The following is a 16618-nucleotide window of genomic DNA, read 5'->3' on the forward strand; positions in this document are numbered from 1 at the left end:
AATGGTGTTTCTTCTACACAAAATGAACACAGAGCGAAAGGAATAATTTTTAAATGGCAGAATCCTGTGTTTCAGGTATGCCTATGTAGGGAAGAAATAGAAATCATTGGTTTCTTTATTTTATGCTTTTGCTTTAATATTATTTTATATTTTACACATATACATACATTTACATAATTTCACACAAATGCCTATATACATATAATTCACATTAATGTATACGTGTGATGGTATAATCACATACTTTTTTTTAGTGTTGTCTTTTTTTTTCCTTTTTCCTTTAAGTTGGCTACCTCCGTCACTTCATTTTTCAAAATATCACCCCGCTACCCTTTCCCAGGTAATATATGCTAATGACTTTGCACTCCTCCGTATTTTTGCTCCATGCACATATATTTACATATACATTTATGTAGAGATATACATATATACATATATAAACTCATATAAACATATATATACATATATATTATATATATATATATATAGAGAGAGAGAGAGCTATATAAGCTTTGTCTTTTTTTAAAAAATGGGATTGTATTCAATACACATTTTTTACGTATCATGCTTTTCTCACTCACCAATATCTTATGGGAAACTCCTCTAAGACATTTGTTACAACTTCAGTTTATTCTTTTGAATAGTTGCAAAATATTCCTGGTGTGAATGGACCACAGTTTATTCAATCCTTCCTTCATCAGTTAATATTCACTTCACGTTTTTGCCATCATCAACAATGCTGCAGTAAAATTCCTGAACATAGACCCTCACACACTTACTGTTTTTAATAGATGTTGCTAGAATGAGTTTCAAAAGGTGTACCTATTCACATTTCCATAGCAACTTACAAGTGTGACCCTCTCCCCATAGCCTTGCTAACACTAGGTATTATTAGTCTTTTTAATACTGTGAACAGTAGCTTATTATGACTTAATTTGTATTCCTCTGACTGCTGGTGACATTGAGCGTCTTTTCCTACCTTTGCCAGTGATTTGGGGGTGCACTTCTGTGACTCACCTCTTCCTATCCTTTTCCCAGTTTTCACTGGGTTTCTGATCCCCCTCTTATCAATTTGACCTCTTTTAGAGAGAGGCAGGTTCTTCAGCTCCCACTCCCCACTCCCACCAATGGACAAATGTGCATTTGTTTCTCAGTCACACAGTGTGTTTCTGGGACCCTGTGTAACACCCCCTTTAAAAATCTGCATTTATCTGCTTTGTTTATTCAAGGGTGTTTTGACTTATGCATTTTCAGACTCCCGAGACATCTGGTAAACTCAGTGGCACTTCATTTTGGCCACAGATGACCAGCACCTACTGGTAAAAATGGAGCATAGTGTGTGGGAATGAAACCAGAGGGGCTTACCATCACATTGCCGTGAGGTAGATGCCAGATATAATTTTCCTTTTCCAATTTAAGTGATTTATTCTAGCATTAAAAACTACCCCAAACTTAGTAACTTCACACAGTGAGTGATTTGTTATATTTCATGATTCTGTGGGTTGACTAGGCTCAGTGGCGTGGTCCTTCAGCTGACGTTGCCTGGGGTCACTCGCTGGACATAGATATACACATATACATATATAAACATACATAAAACATATAAACATATATATAGCTATTTAAGCTTTGTCATTTTTAAAAAAATGGGATTGTATTCAATACACGTTTTTTACGTCTCATGTTGTTCTTACTCGCCAATATCTTATGGGAAATCCCTCTAAGACTCACATTCACCTTGAAGCTGAGCTGGGCTGGGAGGCCCAAAAAAGCTTTAGCCACAGCCCTGGTGCTTCAGTTGTGCCTCCATGTGGCTCCTCTCTCCACATGAACTTGCACCACTTAGTCATCTAACCTGAGATTATTTTACAGCACAGCAGCTGGCTTCCCAGAGGAAGGAAGTAGAAGCCATGAGTCTGCCTCAGGCCTGGACTCAGAACTCTGAGAATCTTGCTTCTGTCACATCCTAGGAGTCACAACAAACCAAGGGCCAGCCCAGGTTTGAGGACAAACTAATCTATTCCACCCCTTAATGTGAGAAGTGGCAGGAGCTCACAGGGATGAGAGGGCTTGCTGGTGGCTGTATTTAGAGACCAGGTACCACATTCCCTCATTGCCTCTTACCTGCTCACCAGTAATAGGCATTGTCAGGGTTTGTAATATTTACTAGCTTTTTGGGTATAAAAATGACCCAACCAAATAAACTTGGAGAGTCAGACACACTTGGGATTGCATCCCAGCTCAGTGACTTAATAGCTGTGACTGTGCAAAAGTTATTTTATTCCTCATATGAGGTTTGGAGAGAATTAGAAATAGTGTTTATGCAAAGTGCATAGCCAGGTAGGTGCCTGTTATGTAAAAGGTGCTCCATGAAGATAGCTCCTTCACTTCTTCCTTGCTGCCTCTACCTCCAAGAATTATGTTATCCAGTATTGAAAGTGCATCATCCACCTCTGGACTGGGATCCCACAGCTGTTCAACAGCTGCACAGGAATACAATTAAGGGGGACGGGAAGGGATAAGCCTTCTGCAGCCCATTGAAATTCTGCCTCTGGTGGGGTTGTGCATGGTGCCCACTCCGCAACAAGACACTCTCTTGGGTTATTTTTAAGGAGGATAATGACAGCACTCCCCCACCCACCATGTCCCGCACCCCTAAAGCTGGCTAAATCCATAGTCTGCAGCCTCTCAAATGACCCTGCTTTGTTTGAAGAGGCTAATGTCAAGGCCAGGCCATCCTCCACTCTGTTTTACAGTAGGAGACAAGCAAGGCTTTAAGCACCCAGGGCATCCTGAGGGAGGAAGGAGACCTCAAAGGTGAGGTGAGGGCAGGCTACCCTAGCCTGTCCCCCCGCCTTCCCGTCCGTTTGTCCCTCTAGAACACTGGTAGGCGCCAACTTGGGTGTTTCTTGTTTTGTTTGAATCAAAGATAAGACCAGTTGTGTCAATCTCAGATTCCCCTTTGATCACAACCTGCCCCCCTTCTGCCACCCCCAGAAAAAGAGACCGCCCAAGTAGGAGAAAGGATCTGAGGGAAGCCCCCGGCCCTTGGGCTTCAGCAGCCAGTTTCTTTCCTGGCATTATGTGGCTCCCCTCAGCCCTGACGGTGGGGATTTGTGCTTCCAGCTCTGGGGGAGGGCTGGGGGGCTCAGAGAATTGCTCACTCAGCATCCTCCTGGCAGACCATTTGGTCTGAGGAGCCTCCCTCCCCTGGAGATGGGAGCTCAGCTTGCATTTCAGGGCTGATAATGGGATTAATGAAATGGAGTGTGTAACTGCTCCACAAATGAAGCTGTGACTGTTTTTGCTAAAGCCTGATTTCCAGAACCATATTCATAAAAGAGAATGGACATTTCACTTTCAGTAACAGTCCCTAAAGGCTTTATGCTGAAGCAAATAATAATGGAATCTGGTTGCGCCACAGAACAGGTATCCCACAAACTTGGACGCAAAGCACCACTTAGTGCCGAAACCCTGAGTGTCAGCGTGTCTGGGTGTAACTGCTGAGCCTAACTTCAGGCATTCTTTCTAGCCTGTCCCCAAGTGCAGACCTTGATAGTCATTACTGCAACTTGCATTGAGCCCTTACCTTGGCGGGCGTTTGACATTCATTGCCTGGTTCAGTGCCTACAACACCACACCACCATGCAGCAGGAAGGAAGGCTTAAGGCAGGGTGGCCTGTCTAAGGCCGCACAGGTAGCAAATGGCAGTGTTCATCCTTAGCCGAAGTCCTGGACCCCAAATCGCTTGCTCTTAACCTTTGCACTATATCAGTGGTTCTCAAACTTACCCGTGCTTTCAAATCACCCGAGGAGCTTTAAAAACTACTGATGCCTTGACTCTGCTCTAGGCCCATTGAGTCTCAATCTCAGAACAGAATTTTTTAAAAGCTCCCCAGTTGATTCAAATGTGCAGCCAGGTTTGGGAGCCACTTATGCAGAATAAGTCACCATCTCCATTTTCAATGCGGAGCTGCTCTTTAGTCTTTCAGGATTGCCGCAGTGTGCAGCTCAGGCCAGGTGCGAATTTGCCCATCACCCACGAGGTGAGGGTGATGCAGATGGTTGGAAGTCAGGGTGTTTACTTCCAGTGTGGGAGTGATCAGTTGGCTAATTGAAAATTCGAAGTTCCTCGCTTGAGAAAGCTGAGCCAGGCCTGGTTCTGTTTATGACACGGCTGTGCCTTCAGCTGGAAATGGAACATTGAATAGTTACGGCCGCTCTGCTTTTTCAGAGAAGACATGGTTCACTCCCAGAGCCAGAAAACTTAAATGGACTTTATCCCCCCAGCCGACCCCACCCCCAGAGTGTTAAATCCTTTCAGATGCCCCTGAGCTCCTCTTCAAATGCAGAACTCTTGGCCATAATAAATAATTACATCCTTCTATTTGAATTCTGATTCCAGATAGTAGTAATCCAAGAAAATCCAATAATGACAGTTGCATTAAGATCCTTCTTCCAAGCTAAGCAGAACATCTGTTTAGACATATTTTTAATCGGCGAATGCTTCCTGTGTTGAGTCCTTGGCAAATTAGATTTCTCACTGGACCGATGGGGAAGCTGTCATTCAATAACCCATCTCTGGAAATTACACCTCAGTCTCTTTCCAGGTGCACTTAAGATTGTCCCATGCTGACTCGGCTGCATACCAGCCCTCACAGTACCAGATCACATGTACACATAACACAACTGGCCTGAGAAACATGGTATGTCTTAGTGTTAGTCCCTTGAAGAGAGAAGTATTTTGGTCCATTCTCCAAAGGAGAGTTGGAGGCAGAGGAAAATGAAGAGACTTGTTGAAAACCATATGGGAAATGAATAACAAACGTCTACTTGCTGCACTGCTGCCTGTGATGACTGAAGATGGGATGACTCTCAGGGTTTAAACATTAAGGGCGTTGGGGCTGCCAGCATTTTGAAGAGGTTTTTGTCACAGAATTGTTTGGACTGTTGGACTGTTTATTTTTAGAATAACTCGTCCATTCTTTCATTAATTCATTCACAATACAAAAGCCCTGAATGCTTACCACCAACCAGGCAAAGTACTCGGGGTGACTAGAGTGTGACCAAGCCAGCCACAGTTCCTGCCTCCATGGAGCTTCCAGTCTATTGGGGCAACTCAATTTGTAGTCCAGGGCTGGGATGGCAAATTAGAACATCTGTAGAGGCCAAGCTGGCAGTGTTGAGAGATGACGCAGGCTGGATGGGACGATGTGAAGTGGGAGAGAGATTCTGGCAACGGGGAAAACATGTGCCTGACCATGGGGAGCAGGTGCTACTTCACTCCAGTGGGTCGTTAATGATGGGAGGTGGCCCCACTGTTGCAGATCTTTCCGTGTTTAAAGAAAAACTAGAAAATCTGGACTCTAATGTGAAATCCCTTGATTTTTAAAAGTTGGCTTCTAAAGTGAGAGTTTTAAAAAAAACAATGTGGGCCAAAAGTGTCCAGGCCAAACAAGACACATCTGTGGGTTGGGATTATCCCAAGAACTACAAGTGTATGACTTCCGATCTAGAAATTCTAGCAGTAAAACAATTATCTTCAGGTTTAAAACTATATTACATGCCAACTTTCTGGTTCTGGCAATATGACCAGTTGAATGAGTAGGGGCCTCTTATACAAACATAGAACTGCTGGGGGGAAAATATGTATATAACATATATATTATATATATTTACATATATGTTTATATTAAAATATATAGTATATTTACATATATATGTATATATGCAAATAAAACCTTCCCTTCACCCAAAATTAAAAATACAGAGTTAAGCTCAAATGAAGGAAAGAGAAATTGCTACGATCAGAAAAGAATAAGGAACATGAAAACACAGAACTAAGCGTTAGATGGTGGCAAGACTGTGCAGAGGGCATTGAAACTTAGCCAGGATTTGGGTAACAGGGAGCTGATGTGTTAATACCCATGTAACAACTACATAAGTCCAGAAGATGTGGCCTTGGTCCCATGTGTGGCAGGAAGTCGAGACTGAGATCTTATATAAAACAAACACCCTCAAAGGGTTTCCTATTGATTAAAAAAAAAAAAAAAAAAAAAAGGCTAGAGAAACTGCCTAGTGGTTGAGAGAAGTAGCAAGAAATCTTGCTATCTTTCCTAGCCTGTAAGTGGGAGTGGGGAGTGGGTGGGGGGATATCTTCTATGAGAAACTAAATTTCAAAGCCTATTTCTCATAATGGTATAAGTTCTCAAATGACATTTCCTATATATGGGAACCCTAAACTTAGAAATTAACACAAAAATTGATCCAGGAGCCATAGAATTTCAAGAACCCAAAAAATGAAAAACAGAGTCATACTCATGATTGAGGTTATATAGACTTATAGAAAGGAATAACCTTCCTTAAAAATGAACTTTAAATAAAAAACATTAGAAACACAAAAAGTTAATCCATGAAGGAGAATCAGCAAAGACAATAAATTGGAGAATTAGTACCCCGAGATGTGGAAATAATAGAAAAATCTGAAGGAGATTAAATAAGTATACATAAAATGACTAAAGAGCCAGTGGAAGAATTTGACACTACAGTGGGAGAAAAATAAAACAAAACAATAATAATAACAATAAAAAGAACAGGCAAATTTAGAAACCACTAAATAGGGCTTCTAGAAATGATAACTATATTTATTGAAATTGGAATGGGATAAATATTATATGGAGCACAATAGAAGAGAGAATTAGTGAAGTAGAAAATAGATCTGAGAAAATCATACAAGTTTTACTACTGAGAGAGAAGAAGACAGAAAATGCCAAAAAAAAAAAAAAAAAAAAAAAGAAGGTAAAGAGACATGGGGAATAAAATGAAGCTGCTCAATGTATAATCAATAGGAATCCTAGAAAATGAGAGAACACCTATAGAGAAACCGGGAAGGAGAGGTCAGTGGTCATTATGGAATGATGGTTTTCCAAAATTAAAGAAAGATGTGAAATTTCAAAAATTGTACTGAGTCTCCTGCAGAGAATTGAAACAAATCCACATCTAGATAATTATAATGATGTTGAGGAACACCAAAGACAAAGAACAAAAGAAGGAAAATAGAACTAAAGACAGATAATGGGGAAAGGAATTACCATTGAACTAAAAGGATACCTCCCATTGGCAACAATAAAGACCAAAAGACATTGGAATACTGTCTTTGAAGTGCTGAGGGAAAAATATCATTCAACTTAGAATTCTATACATTCCCAGCTATACTGTGTTGCCAGAATAAGGATAAAATAAAAGTGAGTATAAAATAAACTAAGTGTTTGTTATCATCATGAAAGAATAATAAAAGATGCATGTCCAGGAGGGAGGTTTGGGATGCAAGTAGCAGTGAGCAATGAAAAGGATGAACATGAAGGTAGATAGAAATCTGTATTAGAAACAAACAAATCTATATGGTGATGGAAAGAGAACTGACTCTGGGTGATGAACACACAATGGGATTTATAGATGATGTAATACAGAATTGTACACCTGAAATCTATGTGATTTTACTAACAATTGTCACCCCAATAAATTTAATAAAAAAAAAAGAAACAAACAAATCCTCAATAATAGTGACTAATTTGGGGCCTTAACAGCAAATAAACAATGTTTTGAGATAAACACATAGCTCAATGAATAGAGTAGAGTTACCATATGACTCAACAATTCTACTTTTGCTATATACTGAACTGAAAAAGCATGCCACCAAAAAATGTGCACATTAATGTTTATAACATTATATATGATAGCCAAAAAAGTGGAAACAACCCAAATGTTTATCAACTGAGGAATGGGTGAACAAAATGTGGTATATGCCTACAATGGAATATTATTCAGCCATAAAATATAATGAAGGACTGATTAATGCTATAGCATGGATGAACCTGGAAAACAACGTTCAGTGAAAGAAGCCAGACACATTTTGCATGATTCCATTTATATGAAATGTCCAGAATAGGCAAATCCATGGAGATATAAAGTAGATAACTCATTGCCAAGAACGGGGGGAGGGAGATATGGGCTGTGACTGCTAATGAATGGATACAGGATTTCTTTTGGGGATGATAAAAATGTTGTGGAATTCTATAGAATGATGGTTGCACAACTTTGTGAATGTACTGAGAAACACTAAATTGTACACTTTAAAAAGGTGACAGTTCGGTGTGTGAATTATATCTAAATTTTTTTAAAAGAGAAAAAAAACTGAAAAGGAAACAAACGAAAATAGAAGGAAATAATAAGGTAAATAAAATTAATGAAAAGAATCAAGAAAACCAAAAGCTGATTTTTAGGGGAAAAAGTATAAAAACTAAAGAAAAAATGCTCCTAGTAAGAATAATGAGAGATTCTAAGTAAGCAGACTGAAAAGGAAACTTTCAGTTGTCTGAATGACAAATAAAATGAATGTGGATTCAATTATTTGGTTGCTGCAGGTTTAGAGCAGTTCTACCCCCACCTGTCTCTCTCTGCTAATTCCAGGAGCCATTCCTTGACTCAGAACCTTTCATCGAGCCTCCATTTCTTTTCCACATTCCTTTCTTAAAGGTCCAGATGTACTGAGAGACTGGGAAGAGCTGGGAGATTTTATGAGCCTCCACTTTTTCCAGGGTTTTACTTTACAGAGTTTCTTTTCCCAGCATCATGGACTTGTTCACTTTATTTGCGAAAGTGGTCAAATTATTTTAAAAATTTGCAACATTGATGGAATTTGGTCAAGGCAGGGAATTCACTCAGTTCATTCCCTCAAATATTTGTGGCTCTGAGAAGAGCATACACCCCTAACTTGGCTCCATCCCAAAGAGTTGTGAGTTGTCAGGGCCCACTTAGTTCTGTGGCCCACAGGCTGCCCTTGGGCCCACAACAAGCCAGACCCACTCCTGTCCTAGGCCTGGTACACTTATCACACTTACTCTTGCCCCGTCTGGAAAACTACCAACCACGGGTGCAAAACCCTGAACAGACCACATGCCCTCTTTGGAACATGTTTTTAACACTCCCTTTTATGGATTCATGGATAATATAATCTTAACCATAATGCATAGGGAGAATTAAAAGCAAAGTAAATAACAGTGTGACTCTCTTGCAGATGCCAAGGAGAATGCTATGTTTCCACAGAGCCTTGGGACCTCGAATGCCAGAGCAGAGACCTTCTCTCCCCGTGTCCGAAGAGCCACAACCTCAAGGACAGAGAGGATATGGCCTGGGGGGGTCATCCCCTATGTCATTGGAGGGAATTTCACCGGTCAGTCGCCTCAGATGAGGCCTGCTTTGGGGCTGGGCGCTTTGTCTCCCTAGGCTGACTTAGTCCTCCCTGGAAGGACTAAAGTGAGATTGAGCAGATGTGGAGGTCACAGCAGTCCTACCTGCTAATGTTCCCTCGTGCCTATGCGGGGAAGTGCACTAAGGGGGAAACTGCAGTCTCTACTGGGGCTACATCCCCAAAAGTGGTCACCTGGTCCTGGAGGCTCTATGTAGGGGCTGACATATGACCCTGGTCTTGAAGGCTAGACAGAGTTTGCACAGTGGGTATGTCAGCAAAGCACTCCCAGCAGAAAGAAGGCTTATCTGTCCTCGGCCTGAAGGAGCACCCTGGACTGCCCCCACTCCCACCAGAATGGGCCAGTGGACACCATCAGACCTCCTGGGTCTGATCCTGGCTATAGCACTTACCAGTTGTCGGCCTTGGGGCAAGTTACTTAACCTTTCTGTGCCTCAGTTCCCGCTTCTGTAGATGGGGATATTTTCTATTCCATATGGTTGTTTTGAGATTTAGAGGAGTAATTTAGATAAAGCACTTAGAACAGTGCCTCGTACATAGTAATTAGTAATTATTTGCTATTGGTATTATTATCTTTAAAATATGTAAGTCATTCAGTGGTTTCCCATTGCCACTAATGAACTGCAACTCCTGACCCAGGAGCCATCCTCCAGGCAGCCCTTGCCCCCTCCCACCTAGAGTTGTACCCTTCTCTCCTCTCTCCTCCTTAGTCCCACGGTGCTAGCCTCACCAGCCTTCTTCCTTTTCTGGAATGTGCCCACCTCATTCCTGCCTTAGCACACTTGCACTTGTCCCTCTGTTTGTCCAGAGTGTTCTTTCCCCAGATCTTCTCTTGGCTGGCTTCTTACCATGGGAGTCTCAGATCAAATGATATGTCCTTCTTTGATTCCCTGATACCCCAACCAGCTACTCTCTCCCAGCACCTTGCTTTATAGTCTTTATAACACTTATCCTTACTGTTCGCTCATACCTGGAGTACTTTGCTGACCAAAGATTTATATAACCTTTATCAATGAACTAATTTTGTAGAGAGAACTTTGTTTACACAGAGATCTTTGTTACTCTATAATTAGTAGGATTGCTATTTTGGTGAGTGATTGAGCTATAAACAATTTGAACAAAAAGTACCAAGATGTCAAAAAAGTGAACAGCTAAGTTACTCTTTCTTCTATAGGAATGTTTTTAGGGACAATGTGACACCACACCCGTATCTCCTAGACTGTGAGGGGAGCCTCCCCAGTGGTTGGTTGGTTGGTTTTTTTTGCAACAAGGTCACTCTAGAATTCAGACCCTAGCTCCAACCATCCTTTGTACTTCCCAAACAACTATTGTCTTCTCATTGCTTCTAGCAAAAACAAAATAGTCTTTTGTTTCTCAGATTGATAGATTTTGAAAAGAATACTTATTGCATATCCATAACTATCAGCCTGGAGTTTACAACTACTTTATTCTTGCTCCCCGATAATTTACTCATTGTTTTCTCAACACATTTCTATTCAAGGAAATAATGAAGACAGGTTCAGAGTATGAAACTTACCTGTTTTCAAAGGGCTTGTAGAGAATCATGCTCAAGGATACTCCAGAAAACACTGAACCCCCATGTAAAAGTAGTATGAATGTATATGAAAAAAGAATTCTCAGAGCATATAGGAACACCCTCCTCTAGGTATAAAATAAAATGAAGGTGTGGAATGAAGTGCTTCAAAAGCCTGCAATTTCCAAATTGAATAACCTGGGTAAGATTTTTTTTTAAAGTTTAGAAAAGTTCTTTCAATACAAAGGAGAAGTTGGGAAGCCCGGGATAGTTTGAAAATCTATTTTTACCCTCTCTTCCAATTCACAAACTCCTACTCTGTAAGTTTTGGTAATTCAGGAAAGTTATATTGTATTCTTAGCAAGATAAATTCTTATTCCTAGTGCATTTCTACTCTGGGTCACCCAAAGAAGCTTTTTTTTCTTTTTGGATCATTGGAACGAGCTTTGTCTCAAGTTAGGATGCCTTAAAGTATCTAAGGAAGGCATGGGCCCATGGAGGAAGTAATGAACACTTGCCTTATCATTTCAGGAAGCCAGAGGGCCATTTTTAAGCAGGCCATGAGACACTGGGAAAAGCACACCTGTGTGACCTTCATAGAGAGGACGGATGAAGAAAGCTTTATTGTGTTCAGTTATAGAACCTGTGGGTAAGTAAGTGAAAGCAAGGCCACCTCAACGGAATCAGAGATAGACAAAGCTGATGGCTTATGAGCCTTGAATTTTCTCTATACAGCCAAGTATTTCCAATGAGCTATAATATATAGGAGCCCCAGATTTGTTAGAAACTTCCCTTGCCCTCAGTGAACTCACAATCCAGTGATAAAGTAGGTGGGTCAAGAGGAAGATTCCAGGAAGACTAGGGGTCTGGACTTCCTGTCATGGGAGCAGTTGTAGGAATTGGGGGGGGGGGGGGTTCATATGGAGAAGTGATTGTGAACCAATTTGGATCAGTGACCCCACTGAGAATCTGATGACGCTATGGGCTCCTTCATGATGGATGTACATATATTCAAAATTCTGCATGTAATTTTATGGGGTTGCAGATTTCTTCAAGAAAATATAATAAATAATAAGATAACTGGATTATGCCTAAACTTACTTGTTATGCCAAAAACTATAAGTGTAATGTACTCTGTTATTGACAGAAACTTAAACCCAACTGCATGCTGTATACGAAAGAAAATGACCCAGAGAGGTTTAAAAGGAAAGAAGGCATATAGGCAAATGCTAACAAAAATAAAGCTGGGATCACAATTTTAGTTATAGACAAGGTCCTTTTTGTTTTGTTTTTAAAGTATTAAAAAAAAAAAGGTGAGACACTTCATAATGAGAAAGGGTACAAGCTACAGTGAGAATATAACTGTCATAAATCTTTATGCATCAATAGCATAGCATTAAGAAGAGTCATAAAGCAAGCCTCAGGGAATTCAAGGGGAAATTGACAGAAACACCAGCAACATGTTACTCTATTTTATTTCTGTCAATGCACATAGATCACTGTCAATTTAACCAAAAAATAAGTAGAGATTTGTAGAGGATTAGAAAATATAATTAATAGAGTGGACCTGATGGTCTATCAGATTCTATAACTTGATAACACATCTTTCTTTTTAAGTGCCTATTGAACGTTTCTAGACATTGTCCATTTATTAAGCATTAAGAACACCTCAATGAATTCTTTTTTTTTTACCTCAATGAATTCTGAAAGGCAGAAATAGCATTAAAATTTTTCTGAGCACAAAGCAATAAAACTGGACATAATAACAAAAAATAGAATAAACATCCTTGTATAACCTGGTAAGTTAAAAGCTTCCCCTTTTTTACAACTCTTAGGTCATAAAGAAATCTGGATTAAAATCATAAGATATCGCGATAATGAAAGCCCTACAGTTCAGAATTAAAGAGATATGGCAGAAGCTATGTCCAGAGGAAAACCCACAGCTTCAGATATTCACATCACTAATTAAGAATGACAATGAAATATCCAAAGAAGTTAGCAAAATAAATACATACATAAAAACCACCACCACAACAAAATAAACCAAATGAGAGCACAAGAAAATAGACAAGGTAACACATTATAGGACTAATAAATTGAAGAGTGAATTCCTTGAATAAACAAACAAACAAAAAACTATAAACTACTTGTTTGTCTAACCAAGACAAAAAAGGGACAGTGCAGAAATATACAAAATCAGAAATGAAAAAGGGGGAAATAGCCACAGATGCAGTAGAATCATAAAATAATATTTTGCAAAACTCTGCGGCAAGAAATGTGGAAATTTGGGTAATGCGAATGACTTCAAGACAAATATAATGAGCTAGGACAGACCAGTAACATTGAAAGAAACTGAAAAATCGGGGGAAAAACTCTCTCCCCCAAAGCACCAACTCAGAATTTCACAGATGAGTTTTTTCAAACCTTCAAGAAACAGATTATTCTGGTACTATGTAAGATTTTTAGAGTATAGAAAAAGAAGAACACTTCTTTCTGAATTACTTTTGAGGAACTGTCACGGCAGTGCTACCCCAAAATGACAAAGATGACACCAAAAAAAGAGAAAATTATAGATTCATCTAACTTATGAATGGCAAATCCTAACTAAAACATCAACACAAAGGATACAGCAGGATGAGAATAGAAGAGTGGGCTGCCAAGAAAGTATATCTAAGGAATACAAGACTAGTTCAACTTTAGGAAATCTTTTTCCATGATTCACCATATTGATAGGTCAAGGGAGAGAAGCCATATTCAAATCTCAATAGATGCTAAAAAGGCATCTGCATAATTTAACATGAATTTCTTTTGTTTTTAAAAAAAGTTACCAATGTAGCATAGGAAAGATAGATCCTTGACTTACAGAGAGAGAGAGAGAGAGAGAAAGAGAAAATATTGTATATCAATGTTTAATAGAGGTTATCTGAGTGGTGGGATTATCGGCCATTTTAATTTATTTTTTTATACCTTTCAATGTTAGGAATAATGAATAAATATTATTTGAAAAAATAATTGTCCCTAGAAGGAAAGCCATCCCAAAGGTGCTCTGATAATGGTACCAAGACTCATGCTTTACACAAGCTCAGCTGCCTCCTTCCCCATCTCTTTGCCTTGTCATCAGTGATGGTCCAGCAGAGACTCGGTGAGGGAGGCTATGTGCTTTATTCTAGGAAGAGGCCATATCTCTCTTCAGATTCTCAATGGATCCATGACCATCAAAACGATCAAGAATCATTTTTGGAGGTTATTTCTATATTGGGAGGGAAGTTGGACAAGCAGAGCAGTTTCAGCTCAAAAATTGTGTTTATTTTACACACACACACACACACGGGGTGGGGGGGTAGGGGAGGGACATTAGACTCTTGCTATTCCCTGACCTGACCCGGCTATTTCTGCAATTGTCCAGCTGTTGTTCCTATGTTGGGCGAAGAGGAGGAGGCCCACAGGCCATATCCATTGGGAAAAACTGTGACAAGTTTGGCATTGTGGCTCATGAGCTGGGCCACGTGGTTGGGTTCTGGCATGAACACACCCGGCCAGACAGAGACCAGCATGTCACCATCATCAGAGAAAACATCCAGCCAGGTAAGGAGCCTGTGTGGAGTCTGGAAGTTAAAGGCCAGGAAGGTGGCATCTTTGGGGTCAGGTGGGAGTAAAGAAGAGGGGTTGCAGGGAAATGACCAATGCTCATTTGTAAGTATAGTGGCAGTGACCCTGTTGTGCAGGGTTTGTCACCAGTACTGCCACTATCCATCTGTGGCCTTTCCTGAGAGGTCATCTTCCATAGCGTGTAGGTTAGAACAGAAGCAAAATGACTTTCCATGTTGTAAATGATGATGAAATCCAACTCCATTTCCTAAGAGGAACAGAATCAACCAGAGTACTGTTGCAGCATCAAAGCTGATAAGTCTAAAAAAGAGTTCCCTTGGTGCTTATATGAGAGTCATTTTTGCTAACTTAGGAACACATCTTTTTTGAAACTGAAATGCAATTAGGACAGGAGTACATGTAAAAGCAGTGTTTCTGCCTAGAAGTATTCTGCCCCAAAGCACATAAAGTGTCTAGATTTAAAAAAAAATACTTTCTCATGTTAAATTATTTTATACAGAAGTTATATTGAACATGAAAGTAGCTGGTTGAGGAATGCAGTTGCTTTAAAAATGCTTTCAGGAGTCTGAATTGTGAACTATGTGGGACTGAACTTAACTCTGACTTGTTTTCTTTTGCTCCTTCAGTAGCAAGAGCAGAGATTTTTTTTTTTCAATCAGATTGAAAACTAACCTGTCTGCAAACTTAGTTTAAGAATTTGGAGTGGCATTTGGGGAGGGGTGTTGGGTGGTGGGGTTGGGAGAATAGATAGGGCTTACTCTATGTTTCAAATGCCCAATCTGTTAGAAACAGCCACGAGAAGCACCACCAACCCAGTTATTTGACTGATCCGGCTAACAGAGCTCTCGGAAGTTGCTATGGGCCCTCCTTCTCCCGCCTCTGCCTCCTTTCAGGTGCCTGCCTTGGTTTTCAAAGGCCTTAACAGAGTGTTGTGTCACAGGTCAGGAGTATAATTTCTTAAAAATGGAAGCTGGGGAAGTGAGCTCTCTGGGAGAGACGTACGACTTTGACAGCATCATGCACTACGCCCGGAACACCTTCTCAAGGTTGGAATCTATGTTTATGCCTCACGTGTGTCTTACTGTGCCTGCCGCAGGCGTGGGTCGGATTCCTAGAGGTCTGCAGAGAACGGCACTCTGCAGGCTCCTAGCACAGTTGGCATGTCTGTCCTTGAAATACAGTGGCCTCTGGGCTGCAGTGAAATATTATCTAATCAGTTCCCGCTAATAAGATTGAATCCCATTGTGAAGCTGGGGTTCCTTCATGCCCTAGTGTCACAAGCAGCAAACTGGAAAGGGGACATTATCAGGAGGTTGGCTAGGATAATAACTTAGAGGCTCTGTGTAAAATTTCCAGTGGGTAGGGGAATCTTCTAAAGCATGGTGTAGGCATGATGGCATTTACCAGTTCTACGTAGAGGAGGTTTGGTTTATTGGAAGCTAGAATGTGTCCTAGCTGGGAGGGTGCTGAATCATGGATGCACTTCAGAGGTGAAGAAATCAGGGCTCCAGACAGCTTGAGGGCACACGAATAGTTGGGGTCGGAGTGAAAACAAAGACCTAGGTCTCCTGCCTGCTGGTCACACTTCATGATTGTCAGGACCCCTAAGTATGGCCGGACCCATTACTTACGGCCGGCGTCAGCAGGACCTGCTTTGGTGAGTTAGTGCTTTGCTGGACCAGGTGTTAAATATCGTCAATACCGCCCCTGCTTTTAGACTATACAAGTGTTTCATATATTGAAGTTTTCCCCTGCTAGCCCTTGTTTTGTAGATCTTTCCAACCTTGAGTTAAAGGAGTCACCGTGCAAATATTTTTTCTCTTGCTACTTTTTCTCCGTCTCCTCTTAAAACCAGCTTGTTTGCTATTTGTTTATTTATTTGTTTGTTTATTTAACCATTGAAAAAAGATTTGAGGTGATTCCCAATATATATATATATATATATATATATATATGATAAAAAGAAAACAAATGGTGAGGAAACTTGAGCATAGGGGAGAGAAAAAATAAAGGTAGGTAACTAGGTTGAAGTTTGAAATCAATTTAGTATTCAGAATATATGCCATAAAGTCTTGTACACTTGTTGGGGTTAGCAACAAATCCTGCCCTGTGCTTCCTAGCAGTCCCAGCAAAGAGGGAAACAATCCATTTCATGAGTGTCTATGTCCGTAAAGGTCAAAGATAATCGTTTATTAAGGAGACACACA

General features: G+C 40.4%; 1 protein-coding gene across 1 annotated transcript in view; it reads left to right on the forward strand.

The window, feature by feature from the left end:
- Window positions 1-16618, forward strand: part of TLL2 (tolloid like 2) — a 122232-nt gene that overhangs the window by 57726 nt on the left and 47888 nt on the right. The window contains exons 4-7 of the mRNA XM_019725125.2: window positions 9077-9232; window positions 11334-11451; window positions 14209-14387; window positions 15352-15457. Coding sequence (XP_019580684.1) covers window positions 9077-9232; window positions 11334-11451; window positions 14209-14387; window positions 15352-15457 — 559 coding nt within the window. The remainder of the gene's footprint in view (window positions 1-9076; window positions 9233-11333; window positions 11452-14208; window positions 14388-15351; window positions 15458-16618) is intronic.

The sequence above is a fragment of the Rhinolophus sinicus genome, linkage group LG07 (genome assembly GCF_036562045.2).
Source record: "Rhinolophus sinicus isolate RSC01 linkage group LG07, ASM3656204v1, whole genome shotgun sequence".
NCBI lineage: Eukaryota > Metazoa > Chordata > Mammalia > Chiroptera > Rhinolophidae > Rhinolophus > Rhinolophus sinicus.